We start from the raw sequence: 23,430 nt of genomic DNA, 5'->3' as shown, positions 1-23,430 counted from the left end.
CTAAATATAGACTTTACAAAACTGTTGACTTCTAAGTTCATAGGACTCATTTCCATTGCTTCTCAGTGGTTCTTTTTCATCTGCCATGTCACGGTCTTTCATTTGTGCAAAATAGGCAGGAGAGGCTTTGCTTTCATAATGCCTATCAAGAGACTTCAGGTGGATCAACATATGGAGAGCATAGGCCAGGACTAGAAGCAGAATCAGTGACATAATCAAGCCCATCAGAATTGCTGGTGAAAAAAAGGATGCACAATCTTTGGCATAAGCAAACTGTCCTCCTTCAATGTTAAAGCCTTGAATCTGTTAAGAGAGTAAAAGGATTTATATTAAAAATCCTCACTTTCTTGGTTAGGGGACAGTTCATGATTTTGCTCCTCCTGCTAAGTAAGAATTTTTAAGCCAATGTTTGCATATCAAAAAAATGTATCTAGCAGCACTGGTTGGATTTGATTCACTCAGTTTATTCAGGTCAATGTTTTAGAAACAGTCAATAATTCTAATCCCCTTGGCTTTGGGGCCCAAAGGATTTGCAGTTTGATTTTAAACAAAATCTTAGGTGATCACTTTTGAGAGCCAAGTCAAATTTAACTATAAGCTTGATCACTCTGGTTTACATTGACTCCTTCAAAACAGTTTCCCTGTTTCTGATTATACAAACATGGACACAGGTATCCAAAAAATGTCCAAGAAAACACTGACAGTTGCCTACCTCTAATAATTAGATTGTGGGACCAGATTCAGTCCTTGTGTATGTGGATGCAACTCCACAGAAATAAGCAGTTTTGCATTCACATCTGGTCTGAATTTGGCCCACAGACTATAAATTTCACCTATGGCTGCAAACAAGTGAGAGTTACTTTAACTCTAAGATGAAGTAAATCTGCTATGCAGTCGTGCATAGAGAAGACGGATGGGATTGGCGGCCTGTCTCAGATTGCTCTGGAGTTTTAAAGACTTTCCCCTCTTTTGTAGCTACCCTCATCTTCCTCCTCTTACCCATCCTCTATTTATTTTGCTCCTCCCTAGCTGAAGGGTCCATTCCTGGGTGAGCTGTTAGCCTTGGCCTCTATCTCCCCTAATTCTGGCCTCTAACCCCCCTAAAGATAAGGAGATGAGGTCAATGACTGTTGTAAAAAATCCGCCTTGACTGACCTCAGAAACGGACCCAGGTGTGATCTATTCACAGAATGTTGGGCTATGGAACACTTAACTTTCTTTCCCAGCTGACTGACGGTCAGCTGGAGCTGCAGGCCCTATGCAAGGACAACTGGACTCTTGCTGACAGTGCTCAATGAAGGCTCTACTGAAGCTGGTCTTAAAAGCCCAATTGCCAAATACACAAAGAATCATTTGTCAACAAAGGTACAGAGATGTAGAGCAGAAGGTGACACTCCTATGTGTTGTGCTGACGTATATCCCTAAGAAGAAATTAGATACCAAACCGGTGCAGCCCTTCATCTCCCTTAACATGAAGTTAAGTACAAGACTTTAAATCTTCTTTTCTGTTCAATTTCTACTCCTTGATCCATCTCTGGAGATCCTATAAACTGCTTATAGTATGTCATTGTTTTCTTGGCACCAAGGCCTAGAGGTGCCAGTCAGCACACCTGTGACATTTTCTTGGCTTAACTTCATCTTATTACCTGGAAATCGATAAAAGTGACTTCCCAGAGCCTGGACACATCGTTTGCGGAGCTGGACATCAGGAGTGCATCATACCTCTGCAAGCTGCTCACATGTTCACAGTGATAGGAATAACTTGCTGGAGCATATATTCTGGTTGCGTTAAATGTTGCTTGCACAGAATGGTTGTAAAGCAGCTGTATTCTGTATAAACTAAACCAGTTCTGAACAGACAGCTTGTAATAACTGTTTGTCAATAAAAATCTGAAAATAATTTTTAAAAAAAGAGAGAATTAGTAAAGTTGCAAAAGTGAGGGCATATACGGTTGAATCCAGCATGTAGAACAGCCATACAGGATTCATTGAAGTCGACAGATCTATGCCAATTTACACTACAGAAGGATCTGGCTCTTTCTGCTGCTATATGGGAGACCTGAGTCTGGAAAATAATTTTTGATTCCTTCTTGCTGCAGCTGAAGAAGATCATTGGGCACACAGGACTGGTCCCAGGCTGAGCAAGGGAGTCACAAAAATCCTGAGCATCTTCTGACTGCCTAACTATGGAACAGCACTAGAAGAATATCATCCATTCTGCTTCCCTCCCTGCTGTTACAGATCACATGCTGCCCACGTAGATGACTGATAAGAGGCAAACTGGCAGAGGAAAACAAAGTAAAAATAGATGGAAGAAATTCCACTGGTTAAAAAACTTAACTCAGCCAAGCAATGGGTAAATTAGAAAACATCATATTGCCACTAGCTTGTGCTCCCATGTAAATATAGTTTTCCAGACCACATGTAGGTGAGCTCTGAGATAGAGGCCAGGCTTCAGGGAGATAGCACTATGGATTAGTGGTTTGGAAGAGGAACAGGGAGCTGGGGAGAAGCCAGCTGGATGAAAAGCTCAAGCCCAGGGTGGACAGCAGTAAGTTAATGTGTTTGGTTTTGTTTGAGGGTATTTGAGTTCTGCTGTGTAAACTGGGGAGAAACCTGCTACTCTGAAAGAAGAATAGGATTGAAGAGGAGCCCAGGAGGGGCTGGAGACATTGTATGGATGAGTAGAATTTGCTGGACACTGTCTATTTTGGGGACACTGACTGAGGTGAAAGTAAGCTGATACGGTCCGGTACGGCGTACCGGCAAGAGCCAGTACACCATGCCGGATCAGACCAGCTTCCCCAGGCTGGCGATTTAAAGAGCCTGGGGCTCCCTGTAGCGGCCGGAGCCCTGGGCCCTTTAAATCGCCGCCCAAGCCCCACTGCCAGAGCCCCAGTGTAGCGGCGGCAGGGCTCGGGCAGTGATTTAAAGGGCCCAGGGCTCCCCACAGCAGCCGGAGCCCTGGACCATTTAAAGTGCTGCCCAAGCCCCGCTGCTGGAACCCTGGGGTAGCAGCAGCAGGGCTCCATCGGTGATTTAAAGGGCCCGGAGCTCCGCTGCGGTAGCGGCGGCTGGAGCCCCGGGCCCTTTAAAATCGCCCCGGAGCTCCCAGTCGCCTCTGCAGCTGGTAGCTCCGGGGGTGATTTAAAGGCCCCAGGGCTCCCAGCCGCAGCCGGAGCCCCTGTGCCTTTAAATCTTGATTTAAAGGGCCCGGGTATTTAAAGGCCATGCCTCTTCCGGTTGAGGCTATGCCTCTTCCGGTTGAGGCCACGCCCCCTGTTCAGGACTCCAGCGTACTGGTAAGTCCTTTAAGTTACTTTCAGCCCTGGACACTGATACTCTGGAAGAGTTGAGGCTGTAGATGACCTGGCTGGAGGGCTGAGTCACAAGAAGCAGTGGACCATCAGGAGGCCTACCTAGATGAGGGGAGCCTGAGGTGCAGCAGTGAGGCCACTCATCTAAAAAAAAAAATAGGGGGGAAAAAATAAAACAAAAAGAAAATGTATTTAAATAGGCAAACTCCATTAAATATAATTGTCTGCTTTATACTTCACTATATAATTAACAAATCTGACTCACAACCCTTGCTGATACATAATCCTTCTCGCAGTTAATTTCCCAGACAACTTGCATTGCAAGTCATTCAGTAGATATTATCGTTTGATAATCTAATAAGTGTCTTTATCCTTATCTTGTAAACCTACCTAATAACAAGCCCCTTGAGGTTGTCCATGTCACCAAACTTAAGTGAAAGCCTAGATCAAAAAGAAAACAATGTCAAGTTGAAATGCAAATCTAAAGGGGAAAAAAAACTGACATTCATCAAAAGAGCAAAACATGATTACAAGAGACAGTATTTTGAGGCTTTATTCAAATTCCACTGCACTCAATGAAAAGATTTCAGGGATGAAATCCTGGTCCCAATGAAGTCAATGAGGATTTTGCTGTTGCCTTGAGAGGGGTCTGGATTTCACACCAGGAAAGCACTTAACTTTAAGCGTGTAGTTAAATCCCATTGACTTCAACATCAGTGTACCTAAAGCATAGTCAGATGAGATATATGTGCTCCTTCACAAATCTATATATATTTATAAGGCATCTATCACCTTGGTATCTCAGATAAAAGTATTTCATTAATGCAATAATATAACCCGTTCTTTGTCTTATAGACCCTGCTAGAGCATTAGAAATCCATATGATAGCTGAGTTCAAAGTGTTGCATTTATTCAACATCACTGAATCAGTTTAAAGATGTTGATTGTAGCAGAGCTCGATCCAGCTTATTGCCCAGTCAGTGAGGACAGCTGTGGCTTACCACAGTAAGAAGCATTGTTAGGTCAATTTTAAAATAGAGCCTTAAAATCAGTATGATTATGTAAATATTGCTCCAAGTACCATCTTTCTACTTTCTCACAAGCTAACAGATCCATCATTTCATTACTCTGTGGCATACAGTTTTTTTATTTAATGATACCATTTTGCATCTTAGAAACCATCTGTGTAATTGACTTTCATATCTAAGATTAGATATTGTTACACAATGAATTATCATGCATACACTTACGTCACTTTAGAACTTAAGGTGGAGGGAAATTAAAAGCATGATTAGTCAGACGATTTAATACCGGCTCAAGACTGGATGGGTTTCAAGTGCAGAACTAATTTCTTCAAAGCTCACTTAACTCACTATCCCGAAATTGGGTCCAGTGAGCAAGGAGGAGGATTTCAGACCCTCACTTGCTTAAATTATGCCAAAATCAGACATAAATTGTGCCGATCTGATTATACCACACAGCCGAACCTCACATTAAATTCAGTGCCTGGGACAGGACTCTCTACCTCTGTGTTTGTGTTACACATATAGTAAGTCCAGACACATAAGAAGCCAAATCCTTGGTTATAGGTCCAGCTGCTTTGTGCTGATCTAAAGGCAGATCAGAAGATTCTCTTAACAAAGTAGGGATATAAGAGCCTGGCTAGAATGGGAGGGGATGAGGTGGAGTACAAAGAACTCTGCCTTATCTGCAGCCTGCAAAATTTAGAGCAGCCCTTAGGCCCAAAATCAGAGGAGCAGAAAGGGAGCTTCCACCCTTTCCCCTGCTCTCCTCAGCAGCACCAAGTGGAAACAATGCATCTCAGGATCTGGCCTGAGGTTTCTATTTGGCAATTCCTGTGAGGCTAATCCTGATTCAGGAGTCTGATTATCTATTTTCCTCTCTGCACAGCATGGATTTCCACATGCAGGGAATTGGGTTAATACTTAAAGACTGACAGAAGCACATGGACCAAAAAGGCTTTCTGTTAGTATATAGCAGGACTCCAGCAGAGTTTCCAAGGATTTGGTCAGAAAGGTTACATAACGCTTTGACATACATCTCCTAATGCTGGCTAGAATAAAGTGATTTTTTTTCTTGATTTAGACAATAGCCAACACTAACAGGATACAATCTTGTAAAGTTTATCTCCTGGCCCTTTCCAGCAGGTTTTTCCATGAGATCTGAGGCAGAAGGCTCTCTATTCTAGTAGCCTATTGTTATTTTATTTGTTGACCAGTAAATTTTCCCAAATATTTTTATTTTATAACAACAAATGACTTTAAACTGGCCTTACAATCCAGGTTTGTTGTGAGAATAAATACACTAACAACTGTGAAGCACCCAGGCACTAAGGCAAGAGGAGCAATATAAGTACCTACGATTGATAGAAAGTTTCAGGATTTTGTTTTGTATTTATCTCCTTAGTCACTGTAAAGTGAGACCAGCTATTTTGATTCCATTTGAAAATGTTGAACACGTGAATTATTTTAAATCACTGATTTTTTTTGAAGTACTATGTACAACTGTAAAACTGTGCATTGCCTTTCAAACCGTTTCACATTTGTGCAGTTTTCTAGTGGGATACGGTCTTTACTGAAATGTTCCACGTACATTAGGAGGTTTCTAGCTCTGCACTAGCAGACAGGCTTATTGTTTTGAAATTTATCACTTCTTTTATTATGAAAACTAACATTATTTCTTCCTCATTTCCCTTTCCCCTCCACAATACAGCTCATTCATGAGTCAGATTCTGATTATTTAGAACAGCAACTGGCTTTCAGCACAGTTATGCATCCTCTACTCAATAGCATACGTGGATTTTGCTGTATTAATTTGGCACTTGTTGAAAACTGAATTATTTCAGCTACCATGGCCCAGTGGTGAGGGCACTCAGGAAGTGTGGATTAAATTCCTTGTTTTGCCATTGGCCTGCTGGGTGACCGCAAGTCACCTCTCTGTGCCTCAGGTTCCCATTTGTAAAATGGGGACAATTACTCTTACCTTCTTTGTAAAGTGCTTTGAGCTCTACAACTGGAAAGTGCTATATAGCAGCTAAGTAGTAATATTACTGCTGTGTGGCATCATATAGCCACATACAGCTTTACTTGCCTTTGCTTATTAAAGGCGTGATTCTTCTACCCTAATGCTGAATAGCATTTTACACAATGGTGCAATCCGATAGACTTCAATAGGACTATGTGTGGACTAAGGGACTACTCCATGTGAGTAAATGTCACAGATTAAGGTTGAATTATGGCCAGACCTTACATAATCACCCTCTACCACCCTTGCACAGCCAGTATAAAGGCTGCTGAGAATCACAGTCCCTGCACTCAAGGCAGCTCCCCACCCTGGCCAGCCACTTTCCAAAAAGGGCATGGGGAGAGGGCAGAGTATATGGGGTTGAGGACTCAACCCCCACAAGCAGAGCTGGCCCGCCACACAAGAAAGAGGATGCCAGCCACCCCCTTAAAGGGTTAAAGAATATGAGTCTTTCCCCCAGTGTAACAGGGGGAATTCTTAGGAGGCATTGTGCCACTGGAGCATTGTAGCTCCATCCCGCATTACAATAGGCTTTGCCCCAAGGATTAACTAGCATCCCCGCCAGTGCCTAACACCACCATGGAGTAGGATGTAGTCTTACATTGCACTGTCTTCACTGCAGTTGGAATCTCCAACATCCACAGTTGCATGAACGCCAAATGTCTTCTCTGTCAAGTCCAGCTGTGTATGATTTTTAAATTTAATCATTATCCTCCTTGCCCAGAAAAGAATGCAGGGACTTCCATTAACGGTGACATTCACAGGGCTGTGTGGCAATGTCCTCCAAGAGTCTCTTTCTGATTGTCCTTTTCTGCTCAAGTTGTAACTGACCACCTAATAAACCACATAAAAGATTGTTATTGCAGGAACTACTTTCCACATCACATAACGAACAGAATGAACCCAATGGGTCCAGTCCTCAGCTGCAATGAGCTCATGCTCAGTGCTACTCAGCTGGGGAGACAAAGATGGTTCTACCCACCATTTCCATCTCCTCCAATCCTGGGGATGGCAGAGGTCCACGCACACACAAGCATAGCCAGAGAGCTGATGTAACTCACATTGACTGTAATAGCCTCCTAGGGACTGGACCAGGAGCACTGAGGCACAGTACACTCCCACCCCTGCCCCTCCTATCCATCTCCAACCCAGCACAGAATACCCCCTACATGAAGGCGTGTAGCAAAGTTGGCATAACCAGTTGTACGCCGAAAGGGGATTCCCCTACAACAGGAGACTTCCCAGCTGCACCTTTAGAGCAGTTTTAAGCCCCCTTTGTTCTGCTGGAGCATTGCAAAAGGGATTTAGCTTGGGCCAAGGATCAGGCTCTACATGCTGAAAGTACTGTACAAATATTAGCCAGTTTAACAAGGGAAGCAAATGAGGCCGCATGTGTGTAACTGGAGCAGAATTTGGCCCAATATTGTTTTTAAACAAATGCAAATTTTTAGATAACTTCTACATAGGACCAGGGTCAGAGTTAAGGCTCCTTTGTAAAATTATTAGTTTATATGTTTAAAATAGGGAGTGTTGCATTTTGTCTCGAAGTCAGGACATTGACTACAGGTACTAGAAAGATACTGAACCCTCATGGTCAACTTTCACAGTCAAGCAAAGCTCCCATGGAAATGCCTATAAACAAATAAAAATGTCAGTAAGTAAAGATTTCAGTATTTAGCTCTAACTCTTAGTTTTTGCTCAACATTTCAGACAGACAATGAGAATTTTTTCCAGTGTGCAGACCTGCCATATCTGATAATATAGCTGTAATTTCCATGGAGCTGCATCTGTGTAACTGAGAATGGAATTTATCCACTAGGTCTTGTTCATATGAGACAAGTATTGTGTGTCCCAATCACACATACCATTTTATCAGACTCGATAGCTACAGTTAAGCAACAAAGTCTTGTCTTGACTAGTAAGTTTAGCATACCAACTCTCCTAGCAGCTCCTAAAAGACTCCCATGCTACTTGGTCTGACACATGGCACAACAAGACCGCTTGAGTGTTGTGATTTAAAACAAGTAGATGTTTGCAGAAGACCAGGAGAAAACTTACAAAACAATCACCAACAAATATAATTGATTACTATATTATTATGACATTATCTCGAGGAAAAGATAAACCTGTCCATCTTCCCTGTTATAATGCAGAACAGTTACCCATTAGCTCACTTAGGTTAAATTGCAACATTTGCAGGATTCCTGACATGTAAACCTTATTTTCATAGGCGTGTATCTTTGGGACAAGTCCTATGGTCCTTACTCAGGCAAAAGGCCCATTGAATTTAATAAACCAACAGTTTTCCCCTCAGTTTGATATTCAGCACCAAGTCATACAAGCAAATTCCTGCATCCCCTGCTCAGTGCCTCTAGATAGGTGTCAATACTCTGAACTCTCATTAACTTCCAATGGATGTCGACTCAGAACCTGCCAGGAACTAATCAGCAACTAGCAGGATCAAGTCATTACGAGGAATATCTGACTCGAGTGTGGGAAATCAGTATTGTACCACAATAATTAGACAAGGTTGATTGTTATCTCATGAAAATAATAATTAAAATACAATTAATTATGCCATGAAAGAACTTACAATCAGTTTTCTGATACCTCCATACCTGTGTAATTGCTACTTGTTTTAAGTTACGTTTTGGCTTCACACCACCCTCATAACGTCGGTCTACAGAAGAAAGAGATTTATGAGTATAAATGGAAAACAACTGATACTTTAAGATGCATGATGCTGCATGTTCTCTTGCAAAGATGGACCTACAGCCAATGCACCTTTATGAGGGCTCTATTGATTTATGAAATCTATTTCAGTTTGGTGCAAAAAACACTCATACACTGAGCTCATCTTTGCCCATCACAAAGCAATTTTCTAGCAAATTTTACCATTGTGGTACATCTTTTTTTTTTTTCTTCCTTTTAGAGACAAATCCTGCAGCCCTTATTCAGGTAAAATGCCAGTGGAAAAGAACTTCAGGGTTTAACCCGTGGTGCTGTAAATTCATCCACCTTCCATCCATTTAAAAGGGGTTCCTTGTTTCTTCATGCTTTGGACCACATTTTCAAAGGAGGGTGCACAGAAGGAGCCTGCCCGAGCCTGCATGCCCAAATGGGGGTTTTCATGCCGGTGTTGTATAAAGATACACATGAACTGTAGGCGAGAAAGCAATTACTTGATATATTTGCACAAATGCAAGATTTTGTGGGGAAAACACAATGATGTTAGTCTGTGTGTACACTCCCATTGCAGCATCCTTTGAATATTTGGCCCTGTATGTTTTCAATTGATGCCAAAAATGTAATATTTTATTTCATTTTGTTTTTATCAAGTTTACACCCATTGCTCTGGGGAAATCCATACAGTTTTTATTTTAACAGGGCTAATTGTTTAATTTGGAATATTTAAGGAGGATTGCACTATGGAGGGTGTATAATACTCTCATTCCTTGGCAGAGCTCTCAATGACTTCGATGGAAATTGTGTGTGGGATTCAAGGGCATACTTTGCGGCTCACCGAGACAATATCAGTGCATTCAGATTCATTTAAAAGACTTACCATTTCTTTGGGGCAGCTCTTGGTATGAAAATGCATGTGAACTGAAACAGAGGAGACAGAGAAAAATCTTTATTGTACAATTGTGTATTTAACATTTAAACCAAGCTTGCTGAGGAGAGTTCCACTTTGTAATGTTTCGTTCAACAGTTGTGCATTCACATGCAAAACAGCCAAAAGCCAGTGTACCCAGGAATGACAGTCATCCCAATATCGGAGGCTCTTTTGATGTAGAGCAAGCTCCTAATAGCCATCCCATCCCTACTGACAGAACAGAAGCTGTGGCCAAGGGAAAGGTTAGGGTTCCCCCCCATCCTCCCCAATGACCCTAGCTTTCTGTATCGGCACATAGGGGATACTGTCAGCTATTTTAATTTAGACCAATCTTCAGATTCCTCCAAATTACAGTGGGGGACTGACCAGTTCACAGCCAGCCCAAGAGCAAGGGGGAACAAAGCCAGCGCTGTGCACTCCTGAGCTGCAGGTAAAGATCGGCATCAGCACATTTAGGAAAATATACAAACCCTAAAATACTTTTTCCTACTTCAGGAAAGAGCAGACATAATCCCCCAGATATACGGCTGTTCAAAGGAACAATCATTCAAGGTGCCAAACATCCTCAATTCCCACTGAAGTCAATAGGCAAGGTGCTTGTTAAGAAAAGCTCAAGAAAACATTGAGTGAATGCCTGCCTAAAACTATTGTCAGTGTCCTGAAATTTACAACCTGTGATTAGCCTCTTACAACATTTAGGCCCAGACATTGAGTGCAGGGCCGGCGCTTCCATTTAGGCGACCTAGGCGGTCACCTAGGGCACCAGGATTTGGGGGGGCAGCAATTCGGTGGCGGGGGGTCCTTCCGCACTCCAGGTCTTCGGCGGCAATTCTGCGGTGGGTCCTTCACTCGCTCCAGGACCCGCCGCTGAAGTGCCCCAAAGACCGGGAGCGCGGAAGGACCCCCGCCTAGGGCGCCAAAGACCCTGGCGCTGCTCCTGACTGAGTGGGTTTCAACTGGTGCAGCTTTATTGTGGTCAGTGGATCTGTGTCAATTTATACCAGCTGATGATTTGGCCTGTAGGATCAAATCTTTTACAATGGACAAGCCCAAGCAAACAGGCTTTGTGCAGGTTTGCTTCATAGCGTATGGAGTGGAAACATCCCTCCCAATCCCATGGACACAAGCGTAGACACTCCTACACTCTCAGTGCTCTGCTAGCCTCCTCATAAGAACATAAGAACGGCCGTACCGGGTCAGACCAAAGGTCCATCTAGCCCAGTATCCTGTCTACCGACAGTGGCCAATGCTAGGTGCCCCAGCGGGAGTGGACCTAACAGGCAATGATCAAGTGATCTCTCTCCTGCCATCCATCTCCATCCTCTGACAAACCGAGGCTAGGGACACCATTCCTTACCCATCCTGGTTAATAGCCATTAATGGACTTAACCACCATGAATTTATCTAGTTCTCTTTTAAACGCTGTTATAGTCCTAGCCTTCACAACCTCCTCAGGTAAGGAGTTCCACAAGTTGACTGTGGAACTCCTCAGGAATTGTGCCTCCCTGTGGTGGATTGATTGGTCGATCTGCTTAGATGCTGATCCACTGGCTATGTGCCCATTTCGCCTGAGGCCCACTGCATGCAGGGGGTGATGATCCCCTCGCACCGGCTCTCCACAGCCTGTCCTCCTGGTTTCCTGTGATGTGAAACCACTTCAGTTCACCCACATGTGACACGGGAGGGGCAGAGCAAAAGAGTTGCCCCTTAGCCACTTCATCTGAGATCATGCATCCATGGGTTGGTTTTTTCCCCCTCATGTTTATTAGATTTAAATCCACCGTGCAAGCCAGTTACGAATAAGACATTTCTACAGGCCAGTTTCTTGAATGGTATTAAAATAAGCATGGTAGGTCAGTGTCTTAGCTGCACAATGGCTGGCCAGCTGGTGGATCCAGCCTTTGAGGATTCCTCCTGTATAAGGGGGGATTCCCTGGGCATAGCAACTGTAGGTCACCCCTTATCCCCACCCAGAGCAGGGGTGTTCCCAAGGAAAAGGAGGCATGTCTAGGATATCCCTATGCCCTGGCGTTCCCTGACTGCCAGAACAATCACTTGGGGCGAATGGCAGCAAGGCCTGAACTAAAACAATATATTCTAACTTATGCTGAGGGCCACCTCCAGGTCTGGAGGAGCATAAAAGTGTCTTAAAGCCACCTTTGCAGCACCTCCCCTCCTGCTCTTGTGCCAAGCCCAGCTCAGGCAGATCAGAGAATCCAGCTACATTCCCGATAGTAAAACTTCTAGGGTGCCTAACTATGCACCTCAGTGGAGCCAGGATTTTTCATCCTTAATGTTTGTTAAGGAGGCTTTGTCTTTATACCTGTTCCTCCCCAATGAGTGTGTGTATTTTCAGGCATACTCTGTGCAACACGGAATAAAAACATTGTATTCATTTCCAAAATCCTCAAACCCAGAAAGCAAAACTGAACAAACTAGAGTGGATTCTGTATTCCAGCTTTGTCCCTAACTACAAGGACTGGTGAACAGCTTTGCTCCAACCACTGTGCAGACTACGCTCTGCTGCAGCAGGAGGCAGCAACAAAACAGCAGCCATTCTTCTCAGAAACTGTAATAAACCAAGTAGAAAAGCCAGTTAAGCTTCTGCTGCTCCAAGGCTGAGACTCTAATTAGGGCTGGGAGAACCTTAAAAGGTTCTACATTCCAATCCAGTTCAATGTAGATAAGTACCATGCTCCTTCTTAAAATTCACCCTAGATACACCGCTACCTCGATATAACGTGAATTCGGATATAACGCGGTAAAGCAGTGCTCCCAGGGGGCGGGGCTGCACACTCCGGTGGATCAAAACAAGTTCAATAGAACGCAGTTTCACCTATAATGCGGTAAGATTTTTTGGCTCCCGAGGACAGCGTTATATCGAGGTAGAGAGCCAAATTCTGCTCTTAGTCACACGTCCAATCCCACTGACTTCAGTATGGTTGCACACTTTCAAGAAAGAGCACAATTTGGCCCATTATTCTTCACTTGCTATTCTACACTCTAGGTTAATGTTGTTGAGCGCTATTAAACAATGTCCATGTTTCACAGCAGAGGTGAGCATATTTCAGTAGGTGGTGAAATTATTCTTGTCCTATAATTAACCAAAGGTTGGTTAGATCCCTTGAAAGTACTGGGCACTGTGCATGACCTCACCCTTCCCCCTCTTTTGGCATCTTGGTCCACAGAGGAGCAGGAGCAAGTGTTTTGCTGTACTCTCCAGAGTGCAGAGACTGCTATTGTGGGAGACTCTTGCAGAGCTACATAAGGATAGGGGGAATTTCTTACATTAGCCTACACATAGGCTGGTGATGGTCTGGCCCTACTGCATTTATCAGTCTAACATATCAGGCTCCAACTTTTCTAAAAGTTCGGTGTGATGAAAGAAAATAGCCCTAAATCTCACACATTGTTGGTTTGTCATGAGAAAAGACTGGGGTGGGCCAAATCCCGGATTGTTTCCTCTCTTTTTAGTCAGTGGTTACTAAGGTAAAACTCCCACTCAAGTCAATAAAGGAGTCGGAACATGGACTTAAGGATTTGACATATTTTTATTTTCTAGCATTCTAACACAGAACATTGTATCTTGTAGCAAGCAACAGCAATGCAAGGGTTATTGACATTTTTCATGGTAATGTATATAAAAATGAGGGGAGGGGAGAAAACCCAAAAATAGGCATGCCAAAAACTTAAAGGCAAATGACTTAACATATAGTTATTTTACTGAACATAAAATTAAAAGTTCTAGGCCCAGTTTCTATTCAGACTAAACACTTTAATGCAAGGTTGCAAAATTCAATTCATTCCATCATATAGTGGGAGCATTTTTTTTAATGGACTAGTAAAATATCATCTGTCCCTCCACTCCCCCAGAAGTCTCCCATCTCAAATGGGGCTAAAATGAAGACTGTGACAAGTAAAAAATGAATACATCTCTGAGGAAGACTAACAATATTCAACACCAACCCCATGTCAGAAAACAGGCAGGATAAGGGGCATACTCACATGTGGAGCCATGCATATGTTATGTCCCTAGCAGAACAGTCTGAAATTGAACTCCTCAAGGCCCATGATTTCATGTTGGAAGCTTGTGACAAGTACAATTTAACACCCATATGTCTCATGCGAAAATGTACCAAAGCTGCTCATGCAGACACGTCAAGATTCTTCTCTCAGCAGAAAGACACTCAAAAATAGATGAATGTGCACAGCCAATGAAACAGTCATACCCCAGTGAGGAATTCATTGGAGAGAGTGATGTGAGACACTGCTGAATACCATACTATGACAAATACCATCAGCCACATGACCGTTTCCATTTGGGAGGTAGGTGACAACGTGACAGGCATGTCAGTGAAGTGACCTTCGGTATGTATTAAGGTGTGTGCATCTTAGGCATTTATAGAGTGCCAGTCACCATAGCAATTAGGAGTCTGAGATTTCTTCATTATCTATTGCTGCTCATTACTGCTTACATGCAAGAAAGTGCTATGTAAATTTCTCTCTTTTTCTGAGAAACATACTTGAGAAGATAGTAGTTAAGAAGCTATGGCAATACCTGCAGTCTTCAGTTTCCTTTGACCCTGGTCAGTCTGGTTTTAGGCCTGTGTATGGGACAGAAAGTGCATTGGTGACATTGGTTGATGATCTCCTCCCAGCACATGTTTATGCTGATTTTATTAGATCTGTCAGCTGCCTTTAATGTAGTTGATCATGAGGTGTCATTGGCATGTGTGAGGGCCCTGCCAGGAGGGTGTGGAACCACTTGGAAGTGGCATTGCCACTTCTTATACAGAAGGTAATTATGGGCAATTATTCCTCCACCCCACGGACTCTCTCGTACAGGACACCACAGGATTCTGCTCTGTCTGTCCTCTTGCTCAGTGTACGTGATGAGGCTTCTGGGAGAATTAGTAAATAGACATGGTCTACAGCAGGGATCTCAAACACACGGCCCGCAAGCTCTTCCCTGCAGCCCGCCAAGCTCCCCGCGCGCCCCCCCCCCGTTACTTCCTGTCGCCGCCAAACTCCCCTCACCCCCCCCAATGTGGCAGCTAAGCTCCCCGGGCGCTGCTCCCCAATGTTTGGGGCCGGGGTCTCTCCCCCGGCCCCACCTGCCGCCCCCACACACCTCCCCCGAGTGTCCCCTGGCCTCACTTGCTGCCCCCTCACCGCCCGGAGCCTGCAGCTCATGCTGACTCCCCTCCGCTCTGCCGGCTTCCAGCATCACCTGCTGCCGTAGGGTCCTAGTGCCCCTCTCCACTAAGGCCAGGTAACTGCCCTTCCCCTGCCCTTCTGCCCTAGTCCTGAGCCTCTCCAATGCCCCAAACCCCTCATCCCCAGCCCCACAGCCCTCACCCCTGCACCCCCTCCTATCCCCAAACTCCATCCCAGAGCCTGCACCCCCACCCCCTGCTCCAGCCCGGAGCCTGCACCCAGCACCCAAACTCCCTCCCAGAGTCTGCACCCCAGACCCCCTCCCCCATCCAAACTCCCTCCCAGAACCTTAGGCAGGTGGGGGTGGAGTTTGCGGGGCAGGTTCTGGGCACCACCAAAATCTCTACAAACCTGACACCCCTGGAAGAGGCAGAGCAGGGGTGGAGTGTTGGTGCAGCCCAGTGAAGTGGGGGGGGGCTTTAATGAGTGTATATATTTTATTAAAATCGCTTGGAGGAGGAGGTGGAGAAGAGACGGGGCAGGGACAGCGAGGGGGGGGTGTCAGTGATGTGGCCCTCGGGCCAATGCACTAGTCCTCATGTGGCCCTCATGGTCATTTGAGTTTGAGACCCCTGGTCTACAGTGTTTGCAATACATTGATGATACCCAGCTGGGTATCTCCATTATATCACATCCACTAGAACAGAACAACCCTGTGTCTGCAGCAGATTGGGATTTGGATGCAGGCTAGCTGGTGTGAGACTCAATCTGGACAAGGCTGACATTCATAGGCTGGAGAGATCACTCAGAAGCAGAAACTAGTTTTAAAAGATTATTCCGCACAGTTTCACATTGAGAGAATGTATCTGCGCTTGTGGACTGCACCGGCTGCCTGTGGCTTCTAGGTAGAGTTCAAAGTGCTGTTTTTGCCTTGCTAAGTCCTGAATGGTTTGGACTTGAGTTACCTCAGATCTCTCCTCATGCTGCACTACTGTGCTTCTAATCAATGGAAGAGGCAGATTTGGAGCCACCTCAATGTAAAAGAAAGGGAGCTGCTGGTAGGGGTTCCCGGTGGTCTCCGAGAGCCCAGTTTGTTAACCTTCCAAAGCTCATCTTTTTTTATAGACATCTGAGGAGGGAGCAGGGAGGAATCAGGTTGGGAGGGGTTGTTGATTGGTTTATAGCAGGATTAAGTTTATGGTAGGATTTTCTCTGACTGTAAATGTAAAGGGATATAAGCAGTTCTACTGGTTATTGTAAATGAATATTTTGTAAAGGCGCTCAGCTTGGGATGGGCACTATCTGAATGCTGTCTCTGAGCGGGGAATGTGTGGCTCTCCAAAACCCTACCACCATCAGATCGGCAGCATTCAAATTCAAAGGACAAGTTGGGGAACTCGAAGGAGATCTGCTGGAGCAAGGCTATCCTCATAATATTGATGGGTAGATCTCAATGTGTGGAGGATTTTGGCCATGATGGACCATTTGGAGCACATTTCATGGCTCTTCTGCTGCTTTTTAAACTTGCTGGCAAAACTGTAGGTCAGAAATATCATGGGAAGACGGTGTGAAAACACAAATGAAAATGCCTTTAATCATTCTCAGGGCTCACCCTAGACTTATGCATAACAACATTCTGAGTAATAACATTGTAAATGTGAATATGACGAGAGAAACTAGCCGAGACTATTACTGCTAGACCTCTACTATTGGCTAAAAGGATCACATGAGCTAGAAATTAAACTATAACACACTCAACAAAGAGTGACTAGACCTGCAACACATTTGAAGCAATTTTTAAAAATATAATGAAATAACTCCCAAATTTATGGTCACTTTTCCACCTCTTTTAAACTAAAAACTTCAACTTCAGTATAATGTGTTAAAAGCATTGGCCTTTCTTTAGAATTGCAAATCTGAAAATAACTGCTCCATGTCCATGGTATATGTCTGTGTCTGTATTGCATGCTGAAATTACCATTCTAAGTTTGTCAGGAGCCCAATTGAAATTGGCTTAGCCCTAATACAAAGCACTGGAATGACTAATCACTATGTAAAACCCAACTAAATAAGATTATATGTATAAAGAAGTGCAAATTCCTACTTATCAGATGACATTATCAGTCTATAAGGTAATGAAATCTTTTTTCCATCTGAAAAAGCTCATGTAAAAGTATAGGGCCTACTTCTGAAAACCTTTATGTGAGTGGCCCTTATTCACACATGCAAGCTTATTGATTGCAGGGGGAGTTAGGAATGATCAAGTGAGGAAGAGTTTGCCAGGTGTAGTTTTCATTTCAGCAGATAAGGCAGTTAAAGGGAACTACATTAATAACACAAAATACAATCTATAGTATTATTACTGAATACTATCACTTTGAAGTGCAGATTATATCAGATAACACAATGTTCAAAATAAAATAGACTCCTGTAATATCTTCATTACTCCTTAAAAACATATAAAAAAAGCAGTGCAGCCCACTAATGTTATCCAACTTCAAACTGTCTGACTATTGCTCACCTAGTGCACTAGTTTCAATTATTTACACAATATTTTACTAGAAAATAACATTTGAGCCACAGGTAAATCAAACATAATGCATAAAAGAAAAAAACAGTTTGCTAGTGGACCATATAGCTACGTACCTGATTCTAATCTTAGGGTACAAATACACCAGAAGATGTGATTGTAGAGTGGTAGACATACCTTTCCCAGCTTTAATCCAGCTAGAATGGGTAAAAATAGTAGTGAAGATGAACTTCAACCCAAGTATGTACCAAGGCTCCTTGGCCTACTCACGCTACAATCACACCTTTGTTTGCAGTGTAGACGTACCTTAGTTACGCCAACCACAAGTAACTTAACTGAAGTGAATTCACTTACACTGGTGTGAAATCGGTGTAAGTGAGATCAGAATCAGGCCCAAAATGTAGGTTTCTTTAATGGAATCCTCCAATGAAAAATATTTTATTAGAGGTTTTTTTTTATTTCTTATCATTAACAAACAAATCCCTACAAAGATAGTTAGCTTTACAGAGGGAAGCAATCATGCCTTTCAAATTATACTGTATTATTTTTATAGTAATTTCACAGGAGGAAACATACCTTTCAGAGACCCACATTTAAATAATTTTATATTTTAATTGAAATTTCACAATTAAAGGACTTGATTCTGCAGTTCCAACTTAGGCGAAACTCCCACTGACTTTAATGGATTATGCCTGAATAAGGTCTCTAAGACCAGAACCTAAGAAGTAACAAAACTGTAGAGCTTTGTTTTTTTTAAAAAAGAAACTGAGTTCAGTATTACTCTTGGTGACTTAACACGTGAAGGGTATGATTCTACTTCAGTCAAAGACAAAACTTACATTAACTTCAGTGGGAACAGGATTGGGCCTTAATGCATTAATCTTTCTTATAAAGTGTGTGTGAAAACTCAATTAGTTCCATTCTGTTAGAACATCTTACTGATCAAAGAAAAGTGAAACTGCTAGGAGGCACTAACTGATTTAGAAATTGCCAGATGAGAACAGAAAATAAACTATTTCAATGAAAACATATTGTAATATTTATAACTGACTCACAGATCTCTTAATACAAGCTTAAGCAAATCACCACATGTCCCTGTTGCCCAAAATATTCAGATTTTATTGCCAGCTGTGATCATCAGCATATTTGATCTGCACGTTATTAGTGACTGTGAGACATGATGCAAATAATTAAATTTGGCTATTTTCACTTTTATAATGCTTGGCTTTAGAAAGCACTCTCTCTTTCTTGTCATTTTCTGTGCCCTTTATTTATACTATATAAAAAATAGAATGCATTCAAAGACAATGGCAAATAAAAATACTTAGGATTAGGAACAATTTTGTCAGTTTAATATTTCTTGCAATGTTGAACCTAGATTTCAATAATATTCACGTTACAGAAATGGAATATTTTAGAACCTTTGTTTCTTGGCACCTCTGCTGCTATTTTATTTATAGTTCTGTTTTAACAACTGGTTGGGAATGAAAAAGTGAGAAAAGCGTTACAATGTAATCAAGTATGAGAAAGAGATCACTAGGGCATATGCCTTTTTAGACCACTGTAGACTTATGTATAAAATAATTTGAAAGAGATACAGTAACATTTCATATCTTAGAGTTGAAAAGGTTCATTTCTGCATGAGTCCTAGATGTTTTAAAACTAAAAATATTCTAATCCTCTGCTGCCATGCTGAACTTTGATCAAATCTATTTGAATAAGACACAAAGTAAAATTACAAAACTACAACATTTAAAACATGCATTCAGCTTCACCAAAGTAGTTTGTTGAAATGTATCAAATTACTGACCTTCCATCCATTCTTACAAACATTTGATCCACAGAGACTGAAAATCCTACACATAAAAAGAGAAGTAAAAAGCTAAAAGCAATGTTTTTTTCCATTGAGAAAGGAATCTGCCTCTCCTGACCAAGCACATCTGTTTTTGCAAAGAGATCAGAGCTTGTATTCTCACAGATCATGTGATGGATAGCACCTCCAGCCAATAGGAAGCAACATTTGCTACTGCATCAGTTGGCATGTACTATGTAAACATAAAAAGCCTTTTCTAAGCCACTCTCGCTGACATACTCTATTATTCATGTTAATGAATGATTAGAAAAGAACTGAGTTCTTGGGTCCTAGTGAGTTAGGAAGTGAGCTGTCTTTTAAGAAAATAAATAATATTTAAAAAAAAAAAACTCTCAAAGCTCAATGGAGCCCGCCACAGGTTACTCATTATTGTAGTTGACCTCTCCCTTGAAAAGTGAAAACTGTGATTTCAAATAATAATGTGACTTTACCTTCTGTAATCACACTCAGCTGAGAAGGTCACATTTTAATTAATTAAGCCTCATAACACCCCTGAGAAGCAGTTAAATATCTCAAATTTACAGATGTGGAAAGTGAGATACAGAGAGGATAAAGACCTCTTTTGGGGGGAAATGGCATCAATTTGTGGGTGCTTTACTTTCTATCTTACTAGGTTTTATCATCATAATTAACTTTAAAATTTTCAGGTGTCAATTGATTTTTAGGTGCCTCATTTTGGCGATGGCCACTTGAGATGCCTGGGTCCCTTTGGATCCCTGGGGATTTGCCAGGGTTGATAGCAGGACCTGTGGCCTTATCCACAGGGATTCAAACCTTGCCATCTTTTGGAATGATGTGGGGGATGATCTGGGGCAAGCAAAGCAAGTGGTCAATTGGCAAGCCACTCTTTTACACACTCTGCATCCTATGCAACTTCTGTAAAGCATGGGATGACCCTGTCTCCCTTTACAGTTGCAGTACCAGACAGAGAGGCAACTCAATAGTCCCTTTCTCAACCTCTTTATCCAGGAATTTATGAGTCCCACTCTTGTCCAGCAGCTCTCAAATCATAAGGCTGATCCTAATTCCTTATCACTTTCATATTTTTTCCAGTTCTTATTCTCCACACCTGTTGCTCTTTCTCATTTAATGTTGTTTCTTCCTCCTTGCTCCCCTTCTTTTCTGCTCTCCTCTCTATTCAATATTCTCTCTCCACTCCCCCATTTCTTCATCTCCAACCCTGAAGCCCCCACCTTTCTCTGTTCTTCTCTCCCCATCCCACCTCCTTGGGACACTCTCTCCTTTCCCCCAGAAATCTTTGCCTTTTCCCCCTTTGAGTTGACCTCTCCCCCCAATCCCTCTCAGCAAAGTGCCTCCACTCTCTTCTCCTCACAGGGCTTCTCCTTTCCCTCCTCAGAGTTTCTCCCTTTTCATCCCAAAGAGGCTACCGCTGTTGCTGATGACTGACGGAAGTCCAGGTTCCCCCTTGCTCAATCCCCCATGCCTCTCTCTTCTCCTACTTAGGGAGCTGATGCCACTGGGAGGAGGTTAGGTTCCCCCTTCCTCTATCTGTCATGTTCCAGACAGAAACTGCAATCCATCCCTGGGCACAGAGCAAAAGGTTAGAGACTTTGTGGCCCTCCCCACTTACACACTCACACTGGGGGCCAATCACAAGCCACCTCAGATGAGGCCCCAATCTGCTGAATATATATAGTATCCCATATTACTTGGCAGCTAATATCAGATACCTGCTGATGTGATCACAGAAGTAAGCCCTACTTGACTGATTAAAGGCTCCAGTCTGGTGCATTCTAGATATAAGATTATGCCTGGGGCTTTAGCATCTGCAACCATTAAGCTCAAGGATTTACCGTCTTTAATTAATTTTTCCTAGAGTGATACAAAGGGTATACACTAATCTTAAAATCTCTCACCAGCTTGTGTTCAATACTGTTACTACCAATTAGGGGAACCCTGGATACTTCTTATGTGAGAATCCCAGCACGGAAAAAAAAAAAGAAGGAAGATCAGGTATAAATTGTTATGCAAGGCCTGGCTGAAAACAATGTTTTCTTTGAAGCACACAGATTTTGTGGCCCCCAAATATAAAAGAAACATTGCAGCAAAGAAATGCAGGGCCCTTGTACCGAGGGAACAAGGAGGGGCCACATATGTATTCAAAAATGAATAAGAACAGCCGTTAAAGTTACAGACCCGTCAGACTTTCCAGGACCCATAATCCCTATCTCCTGGAAATGAAATTCTACCTCCTGCCTTCTTTACAAAACTATTTCAAGCAAAAAATAAGACACTTTCACACTTGTACCTTTCAGAGGAGATTTCACACATGGGCTGCTATTTTCTAACTGCTCTTCAATATATGGCTTGGGAGGGGGAGCTGTGAAAGAAAAATGCTAAACTGAAAACCAGTATGATAGAAATCACTAGATGGGCATCCTATTACAGCAGTTTGTTCTTTTGTATAAAGACAAGACTTTGGAGAAGGATTTGGTGGAAGAATGATTCCTACACAACAGTAGGTAAGCCAGGGCTAAGTCAGTACTCACTGAACCAGTAACTTCTCTTCTAGCCCATTTAGTTTCCAAAAGATTTTTTTCCCCAAAAATTACATTTCTAGTCCTTATATTTCCTGAGTCATATGCTGCCAACATTTTAGCCAGACTCCCACAGAAAATGGCCGCCTTAGCATATGATGAACCCTGTGTTACAAGGGTGTATGTGATTGTAAAGAGAGGGCTACATACTCATTTGCTTGATAAAAATGCTTTTGCATAACCACAAGCAAGAAGAAAGGCAATTCCACCTCGCTTATTATAAGCTTCACTTTGTTCCTGAAAAGTATACAGTACTGACTTTTACACTGGCTATACACTTAAGACGTATGATGATACATACCTTTAACACTGTGCTGTACTAATCTGAAGTATGGGTCATGATTAATACCTTCTAGAAGAAATATTCGGCATTCCCTCCTCCTCTGGGAAATTTTTCGATAATATCTGGCATTCAATGCAAATTGCACAATCCACACAAAGAAAAAAAATGCTCTCAGAAGTATTTTTATGAGCTTCAGTAATAAGTAATTTCCGGAAGGACTGAATGAACAATACCAGAGAGGGATGAACTCCACTGGAAACAAACCATCCCTGACAGGTGTTTGTCCAGCTCATTCTTAAAAACCTTCATGATGGGGATTCCACTACCCCCTTGAGTAGCGTATTCCAGAGCTTAACTACCCTTATAGTTAGAAAATTTTTCCTAATATCTAACCTAAATCTCCTTTGCTGCAGATTTAAGCCCATTATTTCTTGTCCTGCCTTCAGTAGACATGGAGAACTATTGATCACCTTCCTCATTAGAACAGCCTTTAACATATTCTCTCTATTCATATCAGTCTATTACTGTCAAATGTCTAGCCTCTGTTGTAGAGGCTGCAGACTTTAGCAGTGATTAATCACCTGACACACAGCTCAGATGGCACACCAAGGACTAGGTCACTGGAAGCTGAACAGTTTATAAAACAGGATGCTACAACCAAAGTTGACAACAGACTACTGTAAAAGGTGCATGCTCTTAATTTATTTATATTCCATTAATAAGTATTGGGCCAAGGAAGTCTGGTTTTGCCACACATAATGAACCGGCTCCAGAAATGCTACATAAGAGCATGTAAGAACCTGGTCACAACATACAGTAGCAAAAATTAATACAAATTCTAGGGAAAGGCTCATTTTGACCAACCATTCTACCCACATGCTGCCTAACTCTCACTCTCACCATAAACTGGGATTCTGTGTCAATTCATCGCTCCACAAATCAGCTTCATTCCCTCAGCAGCCTGTTTCCCACACACTTAGACCCCGGCAGGCAGGTGGTACAGCCCCAAGCACTGGGCAGGCAGTGCAGCCCCCAGCACTGCCAGCCCTGG

General features: G+C 42.7%; 1 protein-coding gene across 1 annotated transcript; it reads right to left on the bottom strand.

The window, feature by feature from the left end:
• On the bottom strand, positions 1–19,570 carry LOC135879829 (V-type proton ATPase subunit S1-like protein). The gene is made up of 7 exons (XM_065405865.1): positions 19,476–19,570; positions 9,928–9,968; positions 8,981–9,042; positions 6,964–7,196; positions 3,708–3,758; positions 1,647–1,890; positions 1–303 (listed from the first exon to the last, which is right to left on the bottom strand). Exons 1-7 carry the CDS (start codon positions 19,568–19,570, stop codon positions 1–3), a joined length of 1,029 nt encoding a protein of 342 aa, XP_065261937.1.
• Between the last annotated feature and the right edge of the window lie 3,860 nt (positions 19,571–23,430).

The sequence above is a fragment of the Emys orbicularis genome, chromosome 6, assembly GCF_028017835.1.
Source record: "Emys orbicularis isolate rEmyOrb1 chromosome 6, rEmyOrb1.hap1, whole genome shotgun sequence".
NCBI classification, from domain to species: domain Eukaryota; kingdom Metazoa; phylum Chordata; order Testudines; family Emydidae; genus Emys; species Emys orbicularis.
The sequence above is the reverse complement of the archived record's forward strand: the minus strand, read 5'-3'. Positions and strand labels throughout refer to the sequence as shown.

Excerpts from the sequence above, each read along its gene's own strand:
- LOC135879829 (XM_065405865.1), bottom strand. The coding sequence starts at position 19,570 with ATGGAAAAAAACATTGCTTTTAGCTTTTTACTTCTCTTTTTATGTGTA. Across the intron at positions 9,043-9,927 it reads AGAGCTGCCCCAAAGAAATG|ACCGACGTTATGAGGGTGGT; the intron begins GTAAGTCTTTTA and ends TTTCTTCTGTAG. Across the intron at positions 7,197-8,980 it reads AACAAGTAGCAATTACACAG|GTGGTCAGTTACAACTTGAG; the intron begins GTATGGAGGTAT and ends GTGGTTTATTAG.